Here is a 25,565-nt window from a genome sequence, read left to right on the forward strand (position 1 = left end):
CAACGACAAGCTGTCACCAACAGTATCTGTGCAGGAACAAGCAGAATCCTACACAGAAACACCACAAATGGATGACAGCTATTGTGAAAACAGAAAATCTCTCTATTATCATTTCAAAGTGAGCCTTTGCAGTGTCATGTACTTTAAAACATAAAATAAGCGCTTCAGTGGATAAATGGGCAAGAGATGTTGACAATATTGACAGAAATACATTGGCCACGGTTTGGGAAGATTGAAATCTGCTGCATGTGATAAATATGCAGATTTCCAGATCTAATTAGGGCTGTGCAATATGATGATATACGGTATATTGTAGGGAAAAAATAAAAAGTCTGTCACTTTGTATTATGCTCTATCGTTTATTTTAATAACTTGGTTTATTAATACTTAAATACATATTATACATCTTTTTTATAATTATATGAGCTCAATAATACACACCATTATTGGGATTCAAACAGAAACATGAATAACAGAATCATGAAAAAGTTGTAATCTTGAAACAACAATGCTTACATTTTGCATTTTATTTAGTTATTATTACCTGTTTTTGAGTTGGACTTGTAATCAGTATTTTTTTTAAAGTGTATAATATTTAAAAAATAACTATTTTTTCTAATTTTTTTAATCAAATATTTTCCCTAAAATTCTAAATAAAGTGAGCAAAATGATCACATACAAATGAGTACATTTCACAGTATATACTTTAAATGCAAACTAATAACTGATTGAATTTACAGAGATGGTGATATATAGTTATACAGTGGGGAAAACAAGTAATGAAAACCTCACCATTTTTCTCAGAAAACATATTTATAAAGATCCTGTTAACTTGAATTTTTTCCTGGATGGTGGAAACAACCAAAGAAATCCATATATGCAAAGAAAACTAAACTAATTAGTTTACAGATTAAGTTATGCGTAATAAAATAAAATGACATCAGAAAAAAGTATTGAACACATGAAGAAAGGGAGGTGCATAAAGACAGTGAAAGCCCAGACAGCAGCTGAAATCTCTCAGTAGTTATTCAGCAACCCTCTGCCTTCATCAGTGTAAATGAATATGAGCTGCTTCAGTCCAACATCTACATTAGCAGGAGGATAAAGAGGACACCAGGGTGGACATTTCAGCAAGACAATGATCCAAAACACAGCCAAGAAATCTCCAAATGCTTATAGAGAAAGAAAATCAAGCTGTAGAATGGCCCAGCCAATCACCTCACTTGAATCCAATAAAAAGTACAAAATAAAGCTCAGATTTGATAGACGAGACCCACAGAACCATCACGATTTTTACACTCTGTTGAAGCCTGTGAAAAACCACACCTGAGCAATGCATGACTTCCTTCAACATATGAGAGGCGTCTTTAAACTGCCATCACCAAAAAAGCCTATAAATATAAATATTAAATACGTTTCAGTAGATCAGTACTTTCTCTTTGTGTCATTTCATTGTTATTACACAAAACTCATTATTTCAGATTTGTTTGTTTTATTTTTTAATGTTTGTTTTGTTGGAGTTTTTACTAAAATCTGGTTCAATTTCATGTCAACAGCTCATTTAGAAGTATTATTCCCAGGAAAAATCATGACTTGTTCAATAGTTATTTTCCCGGCTGTATATATCGTTATCAGGATATGAAACGACTTATATTGTGATATGAGATTTTTGTCATATAGCCCAACCCTGTAATGTTTAAATAACAAACCACAAACACAATGCAGACACATCACATTTTGTAAATGTAGGAAGGGAACAAAGTATTCAAAAGACCACAGCTCTGACACAAATTGAACAGTAAGCTATTTTTATCTCTTTACTATCCATCCCTCCCCTTCTGCAGTCTGTAATCAGGACTTGTGGTGGAAAGCAAAATTCAGACATTAATAACAGCACCAAACAACACGTCAACCAGGCTCAGAAACTGGGCTAATGACACCACTGGTTTGTTACCATGACAACCAATACCTTCACTGGATGCTGCCATCTGTGACCTATAGTATGGCCAACTGATTTTGAGCAAAATTTGGCTCTGCAATTTGTGCTAAAACTCTCTGATTATGTTTGTGTAAAAATTAAAAGACTGTATATGGGTCAAGTTTGGGTCAAAAAGAACATTGCCTTTTTTCCTCTGAACCAAAAAAAAAAGCAGTTCTACAATGTTACTGTGATAAGTAAACCCAGTAAATTGTTTGTTCAATGTAACACTAGTTCATATACAAAAAAGCGTATTTCATTCAATAATCATTTGATGGCACATAAAAAGATTGTATTTAAGGATCACAGTACAGCCCCGAGATACTAATTATTTGTAATTTTCACTTCTTAAAACTTCAAACTACTAGATTTTACAAGCTTTTAGAGCAGTAATTTTTTTTCATTTAAAATTTATAAAAATAGAGTATGATCATTTAATGTTTTATATAGTTACAGCTTAAAATTTTTCATTCATTCATTCATTTTCCTTTAGTGTCCCTTAATTAGTTAAGGATCACCACAGCGGAATGAACCGCCAACTTATCCAGCATATGTTTTACGCAGCAGATGCCGTTCCAGCCACAACCCAGCACTGGCAAACACCCATGCATTCTAGCATTCACACATATACAATGAAGGACAATTTAGCTTACCCAATTCACCTACAGCGCATGTCTTTGTACTTGTGAGGGCAACCGGAGCATACGGAGGAAACCCATGCGAACGCAGGGAGAACGTGCAAACTTCAGAAATGCCAACTGACCCAGCCGGAACTTGAACCAGCCACCTTCTTGTTGTGAAGGGACAGTGCAACCAACGAGGCACCATGTCGCCCCTTAGAATTTTTAGAAACTAAAAATTTTAATAGAAATTTTAGCGTTTTTTTTATTTCAATACAGCTTTTTTATGATCAGCATTTGAAAATCTGGAATCTGAGGCTGTACTTGATCACTAACTTAATGTTCAGAGTAAGCAAATGTTTCAAAAAGATACAATTTACAACAAGAGTCTTTTTTTGTATTAGCATGTTCGCCAATTTTCGTATATGTGCGTAAAACGTAGCTCGTGGGGCACTTCGTTGGATGTTTATAGGTGGCGCTGTCGAGCCATTTTTCCACACCCACTTCCGAAACCCATATCACACTTAAATATTTTGCCAGTTCTGGTGCGGGTGTTTTCAAGCATGTTTACACCCTCAAAAGAAAAAAAATAATTAAATACGGCAAATTAATCCAATACGGCACAGGTGGGCAAACTCGGTCCTGGAGGGCTGGTGTCCTGCACAGTTTAGCTCCAACTCTAATAACACACACCTGCTCATAGATTTCCAGTGATCTTGAAGACACTGATTAGCACATTCAGGTGTGTTTAATTAGTGTTGTAACTAAACTATGCAGGACACCAGCCCTCCAGGACCGAGTTTGCCCACCCCTGCAATAGGGCCTATGCACCGTTTCGGCGCTCAGTCCCTAATAAAGACTTCTTAGTAAACATCAACAGTGTCAAATAGCTACATATGTTACAGTAGTTCTTAATTTACTGTTAGTTTAAAAATAAAACTGTTTTTATCTCCATTAAATAAAACAGTTATAACTTTTGATTTGGTTATTAAAAATTAACATCACGCAAGATTAATAAATGCTTTACCATCCATTCATTCATTCCTTTTCCTTCAGCTTAGTCTCTATTTCAGAGGTTTCCACAGTGGAATGAACTGCCAAATATTCCAGCATATGTTTTGCCCTTCCAGCCGCAACCCAGTACTAGGAAGCATCCATACACACTCATTCACACACACTATGGCCAATTTAGTTTCTTCAGTTCACTTATACTGCATGTTTTTAGACCAACCCAAGCTCATTCTGAAAACAAAGGCCCGTGGACGTTTCTGGAGACCGTGATTAATGTAGCCAGAGGTACGCATGGCTGCATTTAATTTTTTAAGCGAACGATATGGGGCGGTATGACGCCGTTCCTTTTCGCACTTACTGACTGACCGCTTACCTCCATGTGGAGGGCTTTCCCGCCACAACAAGTTTGTCCAGTTAGCTCGTTGTGTATGTCGGCGGAATTGAGATGCAGAGAGGAGCTGACAACGCTGACGAAGATGACGACGATGACCAGGTTCGAGTCCGGAGAAGAGCGGTTCCAGAAATCAGGTAAGACAAAAACATATTCCAAAAAAATAAAGTGAATAAGTTGTGGTGAAATCTGAAAACGTGTTCAAAATCAGACGAGGGCTTTTCTTTTTCTGGACAGCTTTTGTAAATTGTTGCTTGGGTTGAGGGAAGCAAGCGGGCGGGCGGGTCAATCTGTAAAACTGGTTGGGTTTAGGGAAGGAGGAGGAGGGTGGTTCGGCCGATTGGCCAGTCGCCCAGTCAATCAGACAAACGGTCACTCAACAGCGGCCTTCGGTGGGTTTATGCGAGAACAGCGTGGGCGCGAATTGCGCTTGCGAGAGTTGTTTGAGAGAGATGTTTGAGATGCGAAAAAGTACACACAGCGTCCTCTTCGCGTATTCGCAAAAACAAAAACTGAACAAATACGTTGCCTACCTGCCGGGACGTTGTTCGCAGCCTCCAGAAATGTCCACGGGACTACGTTTTCAGAATGAGCCTGGGTTGTATTAGACTGTGGGGATGCCAACACGGGGAGAACATGCAAACAAATAAATCCACAAGAAATGCCAACTGGCCCAGCTGGGACTCGAACCAGCGACCTTCTTGCTGTGCTGTGACAGTGATAACCACTGAGCCACCGTGCCACCCGTTAAACGCTTTACCAGTAGTTTTCATTCAAATCTGGAATCTGAGGGTGCAGAAAAATCTAAATACATGGAACAATTGTGAGTACAGTTGTCTAAAAATTTGGTTTGGATCAATTTAATTTAAGACATTTACAAAATATCCTCACGCAATCTGATTTTTGCTTAATTTTCAAAAGATTTTTGGCATCAAAGAAAAAACCCTGGTTTTCTGGTCCAGGGTCACATTTGGTAGGAAACACCAGGTATACACACACACACTAACACACAAACCATCTTCCTGATGCCCACCTCCACACATCACTGCCTTTGGAGAAGGTGGATGATCGGATGACCTCAGGTGCCATCCAGGCGTACGTGCCCGCCGCACTCATCTTCGTGGTCCGATGCCACTCTCGAGCCAAACCAAAATCTGTCACCTTCAGAGTCTTGTTGCTCAAATCATCGTTCTCCACACGCTCCAGGATCAGAACTGTGAAGAAAAGTAGAGGTAAAATCAGGAATGAGGATCGAAGATTTGATTGCCCTGTAGAATAGCTGAACTGACATAAGTGTAAAAAAAAACGTTAAGTAAAATAACAAAGAAATAATTTTTTGGTCACTGCTTTATAGTGTTTTATTACACGGTTGTCTGGAATACTCAATTCTAATTTATCAGTCATGAAGTTTTTAAGGTATGTTATTCCCAGATAACAACTGCTGAATAAAACATCCTTTTAAGGGAACTTCGAATCACCTTGACTCTCAGTAAAGACGTCTACATCCATATACATACATCCACATTCATATTCATCTGCTTTTCTGACACGCTGTCTCTGTTTTTGACTGTTTGGTGCCATCTTGTGGTTGCATTATGCACGCTCTATCAGCTGTTTTCGTTTCTGTAGGCGTTGCTTTAAATCAAAGAACGAATAGACTACAATGGTTCAGAGCAATGTTTTGTGTCTCAGTTTTGCGGCAGGTAGTCGTATAATAAGCAGGAAAAAGCTTGGGCTGCCAATAAGCCTGTCGGGATTTTTTCTGTGCTAACAAGCTCCTGGATGAACTTTATCGCTAACTTAATGTTCGTAGTAAACAAATGTTTCAAAAAGATTTGAAACAATTTACAGTAATGACTCCTTAGTCATCAACGTTGACAAATAGCTACATTTGTTACAGAAGTTCTTATTCTAATATTAGTTTAAAAATAAAACTGACCTTTATTATTTTTTAGCTATATTAATAAATAAGGAAGTTATGACTTTTGATTTGAATAAGTTATTAAAAATTAACATCACCCAAGATTAATAAATGCTTTACCAGTAGCTTTTATTGCTAACTAACTTGTGTTACGTTAACAAATGGAGCCTGTAGAACACTGTAAAAAATTTTGACAAAAAGTTGACAACAAAATATTTTTATGTTGCTTACAATTATTACAAAGTTCATCATGTTTCAAGAAATTTTTACTTAATATTTTTAGTCAGATGGATTGATGTAAGTTGAGATGACTAGAAAAGTTAATTTGATTCAACTAAAAAATTAAGGAGGCAAACATTTTTACAGTGTATAGTATAGTGTTAAAAAACAAAAGGTTTTTCTCGGCCATGTTACATGTTAGATAATAAACAGACTATTATGTTTTTTCAGTATTTTGTGTTGTGATCAGTTTTTTATCTACAATCTGATGATTCTTAAAAGGCAGTCTAAAGGTTTAAATAATAAATAATTATTTACTGAATTTTTAAGTGTCCACAATAACAATCTCATGCATATTTGTTATGTTCTTGTATTGAGTCACTGAATCACAAGGGATACAATATTCATAATCACAATAGTACTCTTGAATCATATCCAGTCATGCTTGGTGGTGCAGTCCAATATCAGAGTTTGTTTTTTGATTTGCATCACAGTTTGCGTTGATAAAATTAGCTGACTTTGTTTTTCAACACAGCACAGCCAATGAAAAGCTTAGAGACTTATCTTTGAACTACAGCGTCCAATGGTCTGCAAGGTCCTATGCTAATCATCTCTGAGTGGCCAATGAGAGGCAAGGAGATGTTTTGATCAGCCAATCAAGCGGCGGAAAGTGAAGGCGAGTGCAAATCCCCTGTAATAAGCTTTGGGTTTAAAGGATCCAATCAGACAAGTGAACTGCCAAACACAGGATTACAAACCACTTACACACTCGGAGAGCCAAAACATGAGTCTACACAACACAAACCAACGCACTCTTACCATGAACAATACCGTACACAACCACATGAGAAAAGCACCATACTGTACACAACCACTGCAAAGGGGTGTTAGGAAAAGTTTAAGGGGAAAAAACATTATGTTGCTAAAGTGAATACTGAAAATCAATATTCAGTTGACATGTTCATTTCAGACATAAAAAATATTATTAAATATACTGATGATATTAGTTCTTATAATATATAATAATCATTAAATCAATATACAGTCAAGCTCAACATTATTCACACCCTTGGCAAATTCAAACTTAAAGTTTGTGTTCAAATGTAAACATAAGTGGAGAAATATTATTTTCCACAATGATGCCTCTTGAACATCATCTTCTTATCTTTTGCGAGAAGCCTTTGTCATTTCCAGTCAAAAAATAAATAAAATATATAGTTGAAGTCAGAATTATTAGCCCTCCTGAATTATTAGCCCCGCTGTATATTTTTTAATACATTTCTAAACATAATACAACCCCAAATCAGAAATTGGGACAGTTTGAAAAATGCAAATAAAAAGAAAGTGATTTTTAAATTTACTTTAACTTGTATTTCATTGCAGACAATACAACAAACATTATATAATGTGTTCCTTATGATTTTTATAGTTTTTTTTTTTTCAAGATAAACATGTATTCCAATTTTGGTTATTGCAACACATTTCAAAACAATTTGCAACAGTAAAGCATTTACTACTTTGTAATGTTGCCATTCCTTTTCACACCACTTAAAATATGTTTAGGGACTGAAGACACCAAGTGAGGAAATGTTTCAGGTGTAATTTTGTCCCATTCGTCCTGCAAATAAGTTTTAAGGTGGGTAACAACGCAGATTCTTCGTTGTTTCATTTAGCGCTTCAAAAAACACCACAGATTCTCTGTTGGAGACAAGTTGGGACTACAGGCAGGCCAGTCAAGGACCTGTGTCCTCTTTCTCTGTAGCCAGGACTATGTAATGTATGCAGAATGTGGTTTATCATTGTCTTGTTGAAATATGCATGGGCATCCATGGAAAAGAAAGAACCATATTGTTCTCCAAAATCTTTATATACTTTTCAGCAATAATGGTGTCAGCACAAATGTGCAAGTTACCTTTGCTAAGGGCACTGACACAACCACATATCATGAGAGACCCTATATGAATGAGGATTTTTGATGCTGTGCTGTCTGAGGGATCAGAGAAGCTTAGGCTTGTGCCCTTGTCCTTTATGAACTGATTTTTTTTTTTTTAAACATTTCAATAATTTTCTCACGTATTTGTAGACAAACTGGTGATCCTCTGCTCATCTTAGCTCCTCAAGGACTAGACCATTCTAGGATGCTGCTTTTGTACCAAATCATAATTACAATCACCTGCTGAAATCACCTGTTTCAAATCGCATCATTATTTAACCAATTTACCTGATTACAAACTCTAAATTGCTCCTGTCCCAGCTTTTTTGTAATGTGCTGCAGGTCTGAATGATAGGAAAAGACGTATATTTACAAATGAAATGAAGTTTACCAGACAAAACATGAATTATTTTGGGCTCATATTGTCTGCAATAAAATACATGTCAGAGTAAATTTGGAAATCACTGCTTTCTTTTTTTATTATTGCATTTTCCATACTGTCCCAACTTTTTTCTGATTTAGGGTTGTATATATATATATATATATATATATATATATATATATATATATATATATATATATATATATATATATATATATATATATATATATAAGTAAAAAGTAATATAAGAGAATGTTAGTAATGAGGTCTTACTGTTGCTGGACTTGAGGTCTCTGTGGATAACAGGTACGATGGCCTGGCAGTGCAGGTACAGCATGGCGCGTGCGATCTGCACAGCCCAGTCCACCAGCGTGTGTGGAGGGATGCGTTTCCCTGCGAGGGCCCGGTTGAGCGGCCCGCCGCGGGCGTACTCCATAACCAGACACAGGTTGGGCTCCTGCAGACACACACCCAGAAGAGCCATGATGTTGGGGTGTGTGAGCATGGCAAAGAGCTTGGCCTCCTGACGAACACTCTCCAACGTCTGAGACACGTCCTCATCCGGGTCCCGGCGGGCCGCCTTTACCGCCACCTCCTGCCCATTCCAAATGGCACGGTACACTTTCCCAAAACCACCAACCCCGATCATCTCCTCCAGAGCCAGCTCACTGAAATCTATCTGCAGCACTGATGATAGACACACAATACAGGGAGATATTCATTTTAAACAAAACAGACCTGTTATCTTTTTCTCTAACGTGCTTATGAAATGATCACCCAACTATTACTAAACTATTAACCATATATAGTAGATATTTTTCATCAAATTTTCCTAGTGGAAGTGTGATTAGCCTAATACACTGTGACAGAAGTCTTGTCGCCTATCCAAATTTAGGAACAACAAATAATAACTTGACTTCTAGTTGAGCATTTGGTATTAGGAGTGACTAATATGAAAGGCAAAGGCCTCTAGATTAAGCTTATTTTACCTAATAAAATATGATCATGCCTTGATTTTTAATTATTTAATTAGAACAGTAAGGTCTGACTTTGCTTAGACAAAAGTCTTGTCACTTAACAGAAACAATGTATAGTATAGAATATAAAGTCATGGTGCAGTGGATAAATAATTAAAACTTGTGTATGGAGGACTGCATCCATACATCTCTGCAATGACTCAAATATCTTATTAATAAAGTCATCTTATTACTTAAAGAAAGCTCTTGCAGGACTCCTAGAGTTCATCAAGATTCTTTGGATTCATCTTCAATGCCTCCTCCTTCATCTTACCCCAGACATGCTCAATAATGTTCATGTCTAGTGACTGGGCTGGCCCATCCTGGAGCGCCTTGATCTTCTTTGCTTTCAGGAATTTTGATCTGGAGGTTGAAGTATAAGAAGGAGCGCTATCCTGCTGAAGAGTTCGCCCTCTCCTGTGGTTTATAATGTAATGGGAAGCACAAATGTCTTGATTCCTCAGGCTGTTGATGTTGCCATCCACTCTGCACATCTCTCTTACACCCCCCCCCCCCTCCCATAAACACACAGTGAATGAAACCCCAAACCGTGATTTTTCCTATTAGTTGTTGCCTTTTAAATGGGATCGATGACAAGCCTTTGTATGGTTACAATAATCAGTCACAAAAGCACTTTAACTGTTGCTCATTATTTAGTATTTTACATTACGTTGTTTTAAAACTGCTTATGGTGGTCTGTCTTTTAAATATTCTGGGGTATTGCTACTGAATAAACTGCCTGTGGATATTAAAAGCATTACAAATGTGGTTAGTTTTAGTTTCAAATCTAAAGCTGGCTCTTAAGCAGAACAGTATATTGATGGATTTTACAGGATTTTTAATGATTTTTTCTGATTGTTTTTGTATTTATTTTATAATGTAGTATCACCATGTGTCTGTTACTGAGAGTAGTATAATCTGTACTTCACATCAAGGACCACAATGGAAACAAGTTTAGTTTTTTAAACTTCATTGTGTATATTCTGGGCAGCGCTGTGGCAAAGTGGTTAGCACTGTCACCTCATAGCAAGAAGGTCGCAGGTTCAAGCTTTTAGTTAGCATTTCTGTGTGGAGTTAGCATGTTCTCCCCATGTTTGCGTGGGTTTCTCCAGGTGCTGGAAGGGCTTCTGCTGCCTAAAACATATGCTGGATAAGTTGGCGGTTCATTCCGCTGTGGCGACCTCAGATTAATAAAGAGACTAAGCCGAAAAGAAAATGAATGACTGAATGAATGAATGTGTATATCCTTGACGAATTAAGCATATTCACGACTTTTTGGTCAAATCAAGAGAAAGTATAATAGAAAACAATAGGCCAACTGTTTTTAAATGTGTTTAACTGCAGTTCAAGCTGTGAGATGATCCTGTTGGTTTTTGTAAAATTGCAAGATTTTATTTGTCTTTAAATAGACCTCCGAGGCTATATCTGTTGTGGTTTTATGTATTTGTTGGTAAGTAAAAATGAAGTAAAGAACTCAACCTATTAACATAAGCCAGTGGGTGCTTAATGTATTTATAATACATTTATCAAAATTATAAAACTGTTTTATTTGGCTGATGTTCAGTTATAAATATATGAACTATTTCATGTTTCATGATTTTACCCATGAGTCACAAGCTGCCAATTTTCCAAGTCTATCATTTCTTTTCTGAATCTGCATTTTCAAATGTGGATTTCCCATTTTGGATACACCTTGCAATACATCAAAGGATCTGAAACTCAAAAATCGTCCCACTTTGGGGTAATTCACTCACACTGCTGCAGATAATATTTCTCCACCTGTGAATCGTGTTTATTTGAGAGACCGAACTACTACTGTTACATGAAAATAAACCCTTATTCGGATTTGTGTGTCCTTCATACAGTATATGAGTAACAGCTGATAGACTGAGGCAGAAAGAGAGCCGCATTAATCGGCAGAAAGCAAATTTGGATGGCAGGATGCATGATTTAAAATGACGGATGACGTGGGAGAAAATGGAAAGCAGTAAAACAAAGATGTGCGTGAGATTGTCTCCTCTTCTCCTGTCTGTGGTGATGACGGTGTGTCTGGGCCACTGTGTCTCTTATTAATATTGCAGTTGGCAGGAACCACATGATAAAAAGTAGGCCAGCAGCCATTCAGGAAAAGCGAGACGACCACCGACATGCGACTGGCAACACGAGGACACACACACATGATAACCAATAATGTTTTAAAGGCTATTAAATATGGTAATGTTTTGTAAAAACATTTACAAATGTGGGGGCTCAACATTTTTGGTTATTTTGTGTAATACATACTTCAGCTATTTATGTATTTAAATATAGTTACGTGTAGTTTATTAATAAAACGTAACCTGTTTAAGTTTGTAATCTGGCATACATTATTCTCTGATTAGCCATTGCAGATGTTAGATTGTAGACTTTCAGACTAAATGTAGATACAAACACTTACTTTACGAGAAAACGATGTCTTTGTAAACACAATATCCATTGGTGCTCTAGATCGGACAATTTCAGACTTTTTTCTCGAATAGACTGATTGGCGCGATTATGCATTCACAATGGTTTGAACTGTTATAAGGGTGATTAAATGCATATTTATATTATCGATTATTTTAGTTATTAACATTATTATTTAAAATAGAGATCAGAGTGAAATATTTCTCAGTAAAGGATTGACCCACACACATCTTGTTCTAATGTCCTTTAGGTGGGATCAAGCATTAATTAGGGAGGTCAATCCCCCCCAACCCTGCCTGTATTTTGCACCCTGATCTGATGTTCAGTAAAAGTCCTGTTGTTTTGACCCCAGTAACTTTTTAAAGGCTGGAGTAAGATTTAGAGTAAATAAAGGTAAAAAAATGGTCTTTTGGAATTAGATAGTTCTTATAAGTTGGTCCAAACAGCTAGTACTTCTAGTTCTGCTTGACAAGCTACAGACCATTTTGGAAGAATCTGAAGCCAGATTTTAGATTTTAGTGTTGGTCTCCCAGCCCAGTCAAGGGTTGTTTATTTATTTCTTTATTTTTTTTTGAACTTCTGGGCTGGTAAGGCTGGGAAACCTGCCTAAAATCCAGATGAGCATCAGTTTGTACATATTGGATAAAGGGATAGTTCACCCAAAAATTTAAATTCTGTCATGAATTGGTGGTCCATAAGGAGATTCCACCCAAAAATGTGTAAAGCTCTTTGAGTGTCCAGAAAAGCTCTACATAAATGTAAGGAATTATTATTATTATTATTATTATTATTATTATTATTATTATTACCCTTGTTTCAAACCTTAATGAGTTTCCTTCTTCTGTTGAAAACAAATGAAAATATTTCCAAGAAAGCAGGAAACCTGTAACAATATTTGTACCTATGGAAGATTTCAGCTTTCTTCAAAATATCTTATTTTGAGTTCAACAGGAGAAAGAAGCTCATAAAGATCTAGAACAGGAGTGGGCAAACTCTGTCCTGGAGGGCCGATGCCCTGCACATTTTAGCTCCAACTCTAATTATACACACCTGCTTATAGATTTCTAGTGATCTTGAAGACACTGATTAGTTTGTTCAGGTGTGTTTGACTAGTGTTGGAACAAAACTCTGCAGGGACACCGGCCCTCGAGGATCAAGTTTGCCCATCCCTGGTCTAGAACCACTTAAATCACACTAAATAGTAAATTTTCATTTTTGGGTGAACTACCCTTTAACCAGAACAATCAAGGTGTGTTGAAGTGATTATAGATCAGTGTGGGCCAAATCAACTCAACCCTCTGCAGACACCTTTATGTTTTCTGTAGATGCGGTCAGCGTACTCACAGTGTAACGGTGGCACCGAATAGTCGCAATAGTCCTCCGGCGTGTCCCGGATCTTCTCCGAGATTCCGTTACTGCTCACGTAGTTACTAGGGAAAATACCGACCCGGTCCTCGATCATACCTGTCCACCAGCCCTCATCCCCGGACACCAGCGAGTCCTTGGACAGCACCTCTACCCGATCCCCCTTCCGCAGGCTGAGCTCGTCCTCGGCGGTCGCCTCGTAGTCGAACACGGCGGTCCAGTAACCGGCACCGGATGGGGTCGCCGCCGCCGCAGGGCCAAACCCGAGGAGACGAGCCCCCGGCTGAGGCTCTGCGGCGGCTCCATCTCCGTCTGCGCTGTCCGGGCCACTGCTGTTAAAGGGGAAACTGAAAGCATCCATGCTGCCGATCCATAGGGGCGACCGGCCCGGTTCTGCTGCTCCTCACCTGCCGCAGAGCTCAAGACCGGGCGCAAAGCCGCAGCATAAGTAGCGGTTAATCCGAGCAGCCTCTCGCCTCAACGAGCTCCAGACCTGCCGCCCTCCTCATACGGGACTGCTCAGGGTTCATGAAACGATCTTTCGGTCCCGAACATAAGGCACTTCTTGCGTTAATTGGCTACAACATTGTCCCGCACCCTCATCCGCTCCTGAGCCTGCACTCGCCCCCTCCCAGCACATGATTCCAGTGGTTTACCGTCTTGACGAATCCCCGGCTCTTGTGAGTTGAGTGGCAGAAATGCGCATCAATCCCATCTCGCCTCTTTATAAGACCCGCCCACTAAATCTCTGTCACAGCAAATGCGGGGAATGTTTCAGCACCGCGGGACCGGACAGCGCGCGCACCGCAGGAGGAAACAGTGGAGCTGAGAAGAATCGATCCATTTCTATTTAACACAGCAAACATGGTCAGAATCGCTTTCGTGAGTGGTTTCTTTTATCGCATTTATCTTTTAAAAAGACAAGGAAGAAAATTGAGGTCGAGATAGGGTTAACCGTTACGTGTACTCCCAGAATCAGAATCAGAGAGAGCTTTATTGCCAGGTAGCCTTCACACATACGAGGAATTTGTTTTCTTGGCAGAGCTTCTACAGTGCAACAGAATGACAGAGACAGGACAATAAAAAACAACAACAAAAAAACAAAACAAAACAGATAGGCTAATAAATACATTTAGAAGTAAATAGTGAATGCAAATATACACATTTGACTAGTGTAGATACAGGTATATTAATACATTGTTATATTTGCAGCTGTTATTTGCAACTAGGCATGTAAAGTACGTCGTTAAATAAATAAGTGTATATGTGAATAAAAAGTAGTGATGTTGTTTGTTTACAATTACTATCATAAAGTGTTCAAGAGATGGATTGCCTGAGGGAAGAAACTCTTTCTGTGTCGGGCTGTTCTGGTGCACTGTGCTCTGTAGCGTCTACCAGAAGGTAACAGTTCAAAGACACAGTGTGCTGGGTTTGAGGGGTCCAGAGAGACTTTGCCAGCCCGTCTGCTCGCAATGGATAAGTACAGTTCTTAATGAGTAGTGAGGGTTGTACCAGTGATTTGCTCTTTCTATATAAACATTGTAAAGATATTAAACAGTGGGCCTAATTGCTTAGAAATATAATGTAGTTCAGTGGCGTAGGTGTGAAAACATTCACTAGTTGCAGAGATCTTGTCAGACTTTAGGGTAGCCTAGATAACAATCCCATACCCTCTCGATTTTGGGTACAAATCTTAACAGTATTAGACACATGTATGAGAGTCATAAAGAGTGCCATGTCCATTCTAGCAGACGAGACCCACCCACTTTATTCAAAGTTTTGCCACCTGCCATCAGGCAGAAAGTATACTTATTCTACACTCAGAAAAACAAGATAAGTGGTACAAATAATGTTCCTTAAGGAACAGATTTGTACCTTGGTAAAAGTTGTACTTTATATGGCACAGAAAAGACCTCTTATGATACTGTTTTGTACCTTTTATGGTACAATTGACATGAAGGTACACAATTGTTCTCATAAAAAGGTACACAAGTGTTGGACAATTCTTCTTCATTACAATATCTATGAAAATAAATACTACTGGAAGGTAAAGTGATTTTTTGAATAACTTCTATATTAAAGCATGAATCATCAATTAAAAGCACATGTTTAAAGAACCTCAAAAATGTTAATTATTAAATTTTATAATACAAAACAATTGGTAAAACAAAACTATAGGTATTGTAAACTAAACATTTGTTAAGAATTTTTTGATAAATACATTTTCATTATTGATATCCGCACCTTTGGCATTTGCCTTCCACTATGCATGTGAGCAGGCAAAAGTCCTGCATATGCAAAGGGTTCATGCAGACATTTTAGTATTGTAAAGCTAATCAAACATTGTGCATATCTCGTTACAAAACATTTGCATAATTCTATTTTAAAATTAATTAAATTAAATGAACTGTTAAGTGATTATAAAAGTATTGTTTGAAAATTGGAGAAAAATGTTTTTATATTGTACATGGGAGAATGTTTCTGTAACATTTTTGTGAAAAGTGTTGTGAAATGTTTAGCATAAAATAGATCTTTCTGTTAAAGTATTTTTAATTCTTTATTGTAAATGGAAAAGGTGCATTTACACATTTTTTTATATTTACTGAAAAAAATGGACACATCTTGGATAAAGCAAAATGCCTTTAAAAAGTTCTTGAAGGAACACATTTGACACTGTTAAGGTACAAAGTGTCTTGTCACTGTTGTGGTACCTTCATGGGTCAGATTTGTACGTCTGATGAAGGTACAATATTGTATCTTCAGGTTTTAAAAACCAAAGGTACACTTTGGTTTCCCATGGTACAAATCATGTACTTAAAGGTTCAAACTGCAATGGTACAAATTAGTTTTTTGTCTTAAGGTACAATTCTGTTCCAGAAAAAGGTACTGCCCCAGTGACAAGAGTTTCTTTGGTACAGCATTGTACTATTTTTTCTGAGTGTGTAGATGGGCAAGGCCAAACAGATATTGGCATTCATTTGATACAACTTTTTTTACTTGATTATGATTCATTTTATTGTTTACTTTTACTTCTTTGTTGTCGAGTTTGATCTGTTGCTGTTAACTGTAAAATATTGCTGGAAACCTAATTACACTTCGGGGACAATAAAGACATTCCAACTCAATTCAATCAGGCATCAAAAGCTTTCTTTCAATAGTTATAAACCATAATGAAAATCATGCATAACAATTTTTAATGTTTTAGATGAAGAATATTGTAAGGAATTTGTCAAATTAAAACTGGTGTTTCCCAAACCCTGACAATTACGAACAATACTGTTATCCTAAGAACTGAGGTAAAGTTAAACTGTACCTTTTTTAGTTATGTATCTCTGTCCAGGACTTCTGTAATTTGACTTAAAATTGACCAAATTGAAGCATAAATTTAACCATAATTTTAAGTTTCTCAAAACAAAAGTGGTATTAATTTGAGAATGTATTTTGATTTTTGATGGATTTAACATTTTTTTACACTCTACAAATGAAGACCTTTAAGGCTTTAATTAGTGGAAGATCTAACTAACACTTATAAGGGCCTTTTTAAGACCTGCCAAAAACCCTGCATATGTTATTGTGCATTTATTGTATTATCGCTACAGAAAAATATAATGTTAAAATGTATAACATACAGCTCAATCTCAAATATATCACAACCAATACCAGAAAGATTTTTCAAATATATTTTTTTATTTTTCTGTTGACCAAAAGAATTCAAAATAAATAAACCAGCGGACATAAATTAATTAAATTAAGGTAAATTTCATGCATAATTCCCTGAAAATAAAACATGATATCCGTGTGTGTGTGTGTGTATGTGTGCGTGAGAGAGAGAGATAAGAGTATAAAACAAATCAAAACAAGAAAGAAAACAACAATAGATGAACATAACCACCATCTGCTTTATCACCAGGCTGAAGAGGAGTGTGTTTGTGTGTGCGCGAGTGTGTGTATGTGTAAGAGAGTCAGACCCCTGATACATTAGTAAGACTTGTGTGACTTCAAGGACATAAGTGTTATCATCTGAAATCTGGTTTAAACAAGTTCACCTGCATCTAAACAGCTGGAAGTGTGAGTTGGCAGTAGTAAAGCTGACTTTAACGTTAAACCATCCAACTACATCAAGACCCAACCGAACCTACAGCACCCTCCAATAATACTGGCAACCTTGTGGGAAAGAAAATATCTTTCGAAATGTTGATCGAAAATCAAGAAAAATTGCAAACACTTGAGTTTGTCTTTAGATGAGAGTAGAAGCTTTTGTTTCTTGAAACATTTCAAACTATTAGTGGTTTTAGTTTTGGAGACATTTTGACAGAAACAAATTTCTGCAATTCTACAGCTTGGTGATTCTGGTGAAATTTTATTGGCCCGTCCTAATGCATTTTAGACAAGATAAACAATTTCTTCAAGGCTGATTCTTTCAGTTGACTGTGAAATTAAAAGAATGTTTTTAAGATGTTAGTATCAGTATGTTAGTTTTAGGGATATCTTTAGGGGAATTACCCACCTACGTCACACATGACGTCACATGGGTTCAACTGCACATGTTGGGCAGCAGGATGCCAAAATCGAAAACCTAATATTTACCGTACACCACACTTGTTTTAATGCCAACCGCAGACGTCTTTGGCTAACAGCCATCAGAAGAGCTGAATGGAGTGAGGAACTAATTAAAATTGCTCGACTCTGCAGTTCTCATTTCATATCAGGTAAGTTCATGGTATTCTGAATCATACACATTACTCATTTTTGACTACAGCAATGATTTTAGCAAAACAGTTACATGTGGTTAATTAAACTGCGGACACTGAATGCTTAGAATGAAGTGTAAAAATCTAAGTTCACATACCCTGCCGTACAGGTGCAGTTTGCTGTCAGAATGCAGTTGTTTTGCTTGTTGATGATTACCCACAACATTACAGTTCTGTCCACATTACTTCCTTGTCTTCGGCTTGGCAGAACATCGGTTTTTAGCTCTACATAGTTTTGAATCCGGTAATCATGGAACATTATTTCTAGCACATGACCACACAGAACTAATTGTTGGCATCCAAAGACCTGTAGGCCCTTAACTTCTCTCTTGTAAAACCACTTGGCGTTTCAATGAGATAGTTGTATATTTGGGGCTGAATGCTTGGCCATTTCATCTGATCCAATATCCATAGGGTGCCCTCACAAATGGACCTGTCAGAAGAATGCCGCTTACTTTAACGTTAATTTTGCGGAATAACTGTGCTTATCACTAAGTGACAAACTGTTATAATATGCTGAAAGCATTATGTAAATAATATATATGTAGTCAATATAACTTATCTCTAATACAACAACAAACTCTGTACCGTATCGGATATCATTCCCTCGCTGTAAATGCTAGCACTCCCGGGTTTTTTCTGCAACCTCATTGCACACGCACGGTAATTTGTCTATATGCTGTGTGCTACAAAACAGTGATAAAATTTGTTTTTAGAAGATATAAAACTGATATAAACATCCAAAGCTTGCAGTTAGTAACTTCTGCCTAAATAGATCAACGTCTGTTTTATGTGTATCTTATAGAACAGGGGTGGAAAACTCGGCCCTGGAGGGCTGGTGTCCTTCACAGTTTAGCTCCAAAACTAATCTAACACACCTGCTTATAGATTTCTAGTGATCTTGAAGACACTGATTAGCATGTTCAGGTGTGTTTGATTAGTTTTGGAGCTAAACTATGCAGGACACCGGCCCTCCAGAACTGAGTTTGCCCACCCCTGTCATAGAATCTTGACGAATCAAATGCTCTCTAGTATCTGATATGCCCTGCCCCCTTTAAGACACTTCTCATTTGCTTTTCATTTGATGCGCTTGATCTCAACCACTCTCACTGGCAGAGCGATGATAAAAGAAAATACTATTGGCTGTTTTTGTAAAGGGGAGGAGCTGCTCTATGTCCCACCCTCCCTTCATGTTTCTGTTGAGATTACGCCAAACAATTAATAAGAAATGCTAATTTTAAAGCACTTTATGGGATCTTTCATTTAAATCATTGTTTAATATATTTTTGTTTTTCATATGTTGCTTAGAGGTTCAGATTTGAACTTTGTAAGTAGTGAGGGGGTGGGGGCTATGTTATGGTGGACATATCCCTTATTTTCACATACCATTGTGCAAATGTGTACATTTTGAAAAGCCTACTATAGCCTCACTGACTGCTTTTGTCTAGCCAAGCGACTTCCTACTTTGTGAAGCTTAACAACCTTCTGCTATAAATCACAACAATGTTATTTGGTTTTACATGACATAATGAATTACTTAGAATCTGTGTCTGAAATCACCCCTATACCCTTAAACAGTGCACTATTTGAGGGAGCATCTGTTTTAGTAGTGTCTGAAACCATAGTAGACGTTCTGAAGTGCACTCAATCAATCCCACAATGACGAGTGTACAACCCATGTACACTCAACAGCTGAAAAATACCTATAAAGCACTGTAAGAGTTAGCGCATCAAATAAACTTCCATGTGTAACCACAAGACGGCATCCGCAACAAAATCCTATACTCAAAAAATGACATTTGCTGTTTCTTCAAACTACTTATTTAAAATGAGCTGAAACAACACAATTCTTGGAGTTTTTAGATTCAATCCACTTAAAAATGTACAACTAATAATTCCTGTCAAGTCCAGGTGTCAAGTCCTGTTCCTGGAGGGCCACAGCTCTGCACAATTTAGTTCCAACCCTGCTCCAATATAGTTACTTGTAGGTTTCAAACAAACCTGAAGGACTCAACTAGTTTGATCAGGTGTGTTTAACCCTTTAAGGTGCACTCCTTGAAAATATATTTTTTAAATAATTTGCTGACACAACTCTGATAAATATTAATAAACAATTAAAATAATATTGATAACCTTTGGCTAACCAGGACAACCAGGTGGTTATGATGTCTGTTAAAGGGTGAATTAGGGTTGAAACTAAACTGTGCAGAGTTCAGTTCCCTCCTGGAACTGGAATTGACACCTGTGTGACCTAACACAAATTAGATTGTGTGGGACACAGCATTTTTTACAACGTATCAATGTGTTACAAAATAATTAAATATTAAATGAATGTTTGAGTACATTACGGATTTAAAATACTTTGTTTTATTACTAACAGACAGTTCGCTCAATGTTAAATAACTATCACAGGGTCAGACCAATAAGTTTAAAATCAAATTTATCTGGGGGATTTCAGCAAAACGCAAACAAAAGGGCATTACTTCCGGTGCACTGAGACATTAATTTATTAGTGGATCAATGTATAGGGGACAGATTTGGATATAGCATGAGTAAATTTGGCTTTTGTGTTTCCTCACATTTAGACTTTTGTGAAACAGTAGATCATGGATAAACAATCTCCTCTTCCTGTTCACCCAATTCATTAAAAAAATATTTTGCTCATATCAATGGTCAGCATAATTGAGTACACCCCATTTAGAAAAAGAATATTTTTATCGATTTCTCAGTGAATATGTGTAATATATTTTGGTGCATTTTAACAGAACAGATTTATTGAACAGATATTTATTAATAAAACATTTTAGTCACAAAACATTTTTAGAAATGGAAAGCTATACAGTTAAATTCATGCAAAATATTGCAAAAAGAAATTACAAACTGCACAATTTCAACAAAATTGTATATATATTTTGTTATGTATATGTTTTTATTTTTGGTATTTTTGAAAATTCTATTAAATATTTTCCCATAACATATAAATTTGGGCTGCTAATTTTTAAATCATTATTGTAAGTTATTTTGTTACGTCCGATTTACACGTGGCTTTAGCGTCAACGGATGACAGAGGGCATGTCTGAAGTTGGGGCCGACGCGATTGTCATAGCAGCTTCAGCCAATGAAATTAGTCCGCAATGGGCTACTGTTTGGGCCGGTGTATTTGCATAAAGTTATCTGATTGGCTGACACGTCCGTTGGCGCCTGAAAAGCCATTCAAAGTGAATGGGAAGCGTTGACATTGATGCCCCGTTGGAATGGGGCGTTAGATATATATATTTTTATATTATTTGAGTTAGTTTTTAAAAATTTTTTATAAAAGTAATGGAACATTTTATGGAATTAATTAGTTGAATCAATTAGGAATTAATTGATTTTACTTCATTAATACAACAAAAAGTACAAAAGCAGACACACTGCATTAAACTTTCATTCATCTGTAAATACGCCTTGAATAGATTTAGGGTCAGGAAGTTCTCAGATGACACTATCCTAAATTTTCATTGTATGATGTGTTTTTTAAAAGGAAATGAAGGTTATATAGTGTGTTGTTAATTGCAGAGCTCCTCTATTTCCAAAAAAAAAAAAAAAAAAACAATACTGCAAGTTCTGAAAGAAATCAAGCATCAGCCAGGTAATAAAAAGTAGCTCAAAAGTAACATAATTTATTACTTTAAATAAAAAGTAATGCAGCTAGTGACTTATTTTTGCAGAGTAACTCTATATTGTAATGCATTACTACTTAAAAGTAACTTTCCTCAACACAGATTTTGAGATAAAAGACATTTTCACAGCAGTCTTTACTAATATTTACCAAGGGTGCCAATACTAGTGTAGAGCACTGTATTCTTAACATCCCTCCCCTGGCATCAGGAGTGTTTAGTTAACTCAAGTGTAATGTGCGAGTGCATACTGCATGTGTAAGTGTGTGTGATTTGATGCAGGCAGGGCAATGCAAACTACAAAACGCTCCAAGACTGTCAGTCGAACTGGAAAATAAGCTTTATAAGACTGCTACTTCTACCATGAAGCATCTAAATGATACTCAAGCACACATGTGCACGGATGTGGTGAAGATCGGCTGTAGTTTAGCTGCCCTTTGACTCACACGGGACACATTCAGCAACACATGCTGGCAGGACAAAAAAAAAAAAAACTAAACAAAAACAAGCAGCGCACTGAGAGTCACAGAGTGAATACTGTATGAATGCACAGTTAATGTCAGAATTATTAGCCCCCCTATGATTTAAAAAAAAATATATTTCCCAAATGATGTTTAACAGAGCGAGGATATTTTCACTGTATGTCTGATAATATTTTTTCTTCTGGAGAAAGTCTTATTTGTTTTATTTCGGCTAGAATAAAAGAGGTTTTTAATTTAAAAAAAAACATTTTAAGGTCAATATTATTAGCCCCTTTCAGCTAGATTTTTTTTCGATGGTCTACAGAACAAATCATCGTTATACAATAACTTGCCTAATTACCCTAACCTGCCCTTTTAACCTAATTAACCTAGTTAAGCCTTTAAATGTTACTTTAAGCTGCATATAAGTGTCTTCAAAAATATCAAGTCAAATATTATTTACTGTCATCATGGCAAAGATTAAATAAATCAGTTATTAGAGATGAGTCATTAAAACAATTATGTTTAGAAATTTGCTGAAAACATCTGCTCTCTGTTAAACAGAAAATAAACAGGGGGTCAAATAATTCAGGGGGCTAATAATTCTGAGTTCAACTGTATACTGATATTTCTCTTCATAAAACATACTCATTATGCCTCATATTAGAACACAGACCAGCTTATGAGGTGTGTGAGTAGCTGTTTTAAACAATACAGTAGTGAGCTGTTTTGGTGTCACCTGCCTACATAGGGAACATCAGAAGTGACTGATTTGGAACGCTGCAAAGCACCAAAAAACTAAAAAAATCAATCAATCAATGAATAAAAATTACATTGCAAGGCAACATTTGTTTGATAAAAAAATTATCAAATAATTTTATATAATAATTAAAATGTTTTTTTTTTATATAATTTTATGTCATAAATAATTTATAATTTAATATTTTATTTTATTGCACAAAATTAAATAAATAAATAAATAAACTAACTTGTAGCTCTTATTGATTTAGAAATTTACTTAAATATTCAGAAATATAGAAAATGTGTTGCTTTATATTTCTGTTAAAACAAATAATTTCTTTCAGGATTCTTTGATGAACAGATAAATGAAAAGAACAGCATACTTTTGTTAAAGTATAAAAGTATTTACCGTATCTTTAAATCATAGGTCCTGGAGGGCTGCAGCTCTGCATAGTTTTGCTCCAACCATAATCAAACTCAGCTGATTCAAATAATCAAAGTATTCAAGACTCCGCGTCCCAATTCGCATACTATCCATCCTAAATAGTATTCGAAAATAGAATTAGTAAGTCCCAAACCATAGTATGTTGAAAAGAGTATGCCAAAGGTTCCTGGATGGTTTACCATTTCAGGTAAAAATTTGAAGTGTAGAAGCGTCCAAACTCTAACCGCTGATATTGTTTACAATACATTGCGCATTGAACGTGAATTTGATTAGAACTACAAACTAGGGTAAAAAGTGTAAACAAACTACAAACATGGCGCACACACAAGACCAACCATCAAGTAGAGAGGCTTTGGTAAAGTTGTTTGAATGACTATTAGTTAATATCTAGCCCACTGAAACATATTTAAGCCACATTTTCTGTTTTATTTCATCTGCAACAACAATGAGAACTTATATCAAGATATGTTTGGACATTAACGTCTGCATGCATAATTACCCAAAGACCTGAGAAGATTTCTCTGCATGAAAGACTCTTGATTTGCAGATTATCCTGCTGCTGCTTCTCAAATAAGGTAGGTAATTAAATATGAAAGAAATGTGGATGATGTACCGAGATTATTGACAGGGGACATAACTAAGCAACATAATGATCTGTTAATGAAGAAGTAGTATGTCCCGAAGCTTGCCTACTCTTCTTTTACTATTAAGCATGTGTGAGTCGGAGGTGGTTGGAGCTAAACTGAGCAGAGCTGTGGTCCTCCAGGAGTTTGAGACCATTGCTTTAAATCTAGGCTAGTCGTCAAATAGACAGATTAGACAGACTTTATATGTGTAGTCATTCATTTCTGTCTATTTGTTGACTAATCTAGTTTCTAATCTAGATTAGACTAATTAAGGCCTATTCTTAGATATTAGATTAAATCTTTATTGCATCTATTAGATTTTCAGAATCAGAATCAGAAAGAGCAAGTATGTGCGAACATACCTGGCAATAAAGCTCTTTCTGATTCTGATTCTGAAATCAATAAACTTTAATGCATTCTTGCGGAGTCAAATCATGAATGTGTTAAAAAAAATTACTATTCATACTTCGCGAAAAGGGGATTTTAAATTAAATAATTAAATTAATTTCCATTTAAAATTCACCACAAGCAACGCCGCTTAAAAGCTGGTCAAATTATGATATCTTACGGTATGTTGCATAATAATTGCATATATGAGATGTATATGATGCTGTCTATATAGGCAATACAAAGTCAGTGCTGTGTTTGCTAACACACTTTCCCGCCTTTGTGTACTCAAACAAATGTTTACCACTAATACCTGATGAGCTTGAGCCTGCATGAGCCATAAAGAGCATGAGCAAATGTTCAGTGTGATTGGTATCGATACTTGTGTTCTGAAGCACATTGATTATGAACAGAGTAGGAAGCACAGATCAGGCTGAAGCAATGCCGTCAGGTACATCCCCATTTTGCCTCTCTCTCTTCCACGCGCACACATAAACAACTGCATCTGAATGTAAACATAATACAAGTAGAACATATTAGCTGCAGGTGCTGTGATCCAAACACTGCTGTTCAGGATTCAAACAGTTTGGCTTGTATTTTAAATGAGACTGCTGAAATAAATATACAAAAACGTTTGAAGATCTAGAGGAGGAGCGGGACTGTGGCCTCCCTGTGGCCCAGAGAAACACTGCAGCTTCAGGGTGGCAATCCAAGGCTCTGTTCTTTGGTTCTAGGCTCCTATTGGCCAGCCTAAACAGCTCTTTATCACCTCACTTTCCTCTGATAATACACAAGCCCCACCCACAACCTCATGTTTTCAGTTCACTACAACAAAAATAGGCACAAAAACACTACAGACTTCAACGTAATGTTGCTCTCCTCATCTAGCGCTCCATTCTCACTCTATTCTGCTTGTAAACATTACAAACCACAGTAAAGGCCCCAATGAAACAGACTCCCAATTCACCACCAACACTTCAGACACTGTTTAGATGCACAGATAGGGAGCTCCTGGTAAAAATATTCATGTGTTTCTATATGGAGGGACACTCTGGGGGTGAAATGGGGAGTGGGGGATCTCCATGGGGTGCTTTATGTTTGTTCAAGAACACTGAGAGACTAAAATACAAACGGATAAAAAACAACAACAATGCAGTGTGCTCTCCTTTTCGGAAAATACACTAGTGATGAACGTGTTCGAATGCAAAAAGGCC

The 25,565-nt window shown here is 36.7% G+C and overlaps 1 protein-coding gene across 2 annotated transcripts in view; it reads right to left on the minus strand.

Annotated features, from left to right (window-relative positions):
- Positions 1-13,919, minus strand: part of map3k9 (mitogen-activated protein kinase kinase kinase 9) — a 29,263-nt gene extending 15,344 nt beyond the window's left edge. For both annotated transcript variants that reach the window (XR_015506234.1, XM_087279638.1), the window contains exons 1-3: positions 13,261-13,919; positions 8,729-9,142; positions 5,034-5,214 (exon numbers count right to left, since the gene is read on the minus strand). Coding sequence is in view for 1 of the 2 variants with exons in the window: in XM_087279638.1 (XP_087135764.1) it covers positions 5,034-5,214; positions 8,729-9,142; positions 13,261-13,642 (977 nt within the window). In the remaining variant the exon portion in view is untranslated. The remainder of the gene's footprint in view (positions 1-5,033; positions 5,215-8,728; positions 9,143-13,260) is intronic.
- Between the last annotated feature and the right edge of the window lie 11,646 nt (positions 13,920-25,565).

Source organism: Danio rerio, chromosome 13 (genome assembly GCF_052040795.2).
Source record: "Danio rerio strain M-AB ecotype USA chromosome 13, GRCz13ab, whole genome shotgun sequence".
Taxonomy (NCBI): domain Eukaryota; kingdom Metazoa; phylum Chordata; class Actinopteri; order Cypriniformes; family Danionidae; genus Danio; species Danio rerio.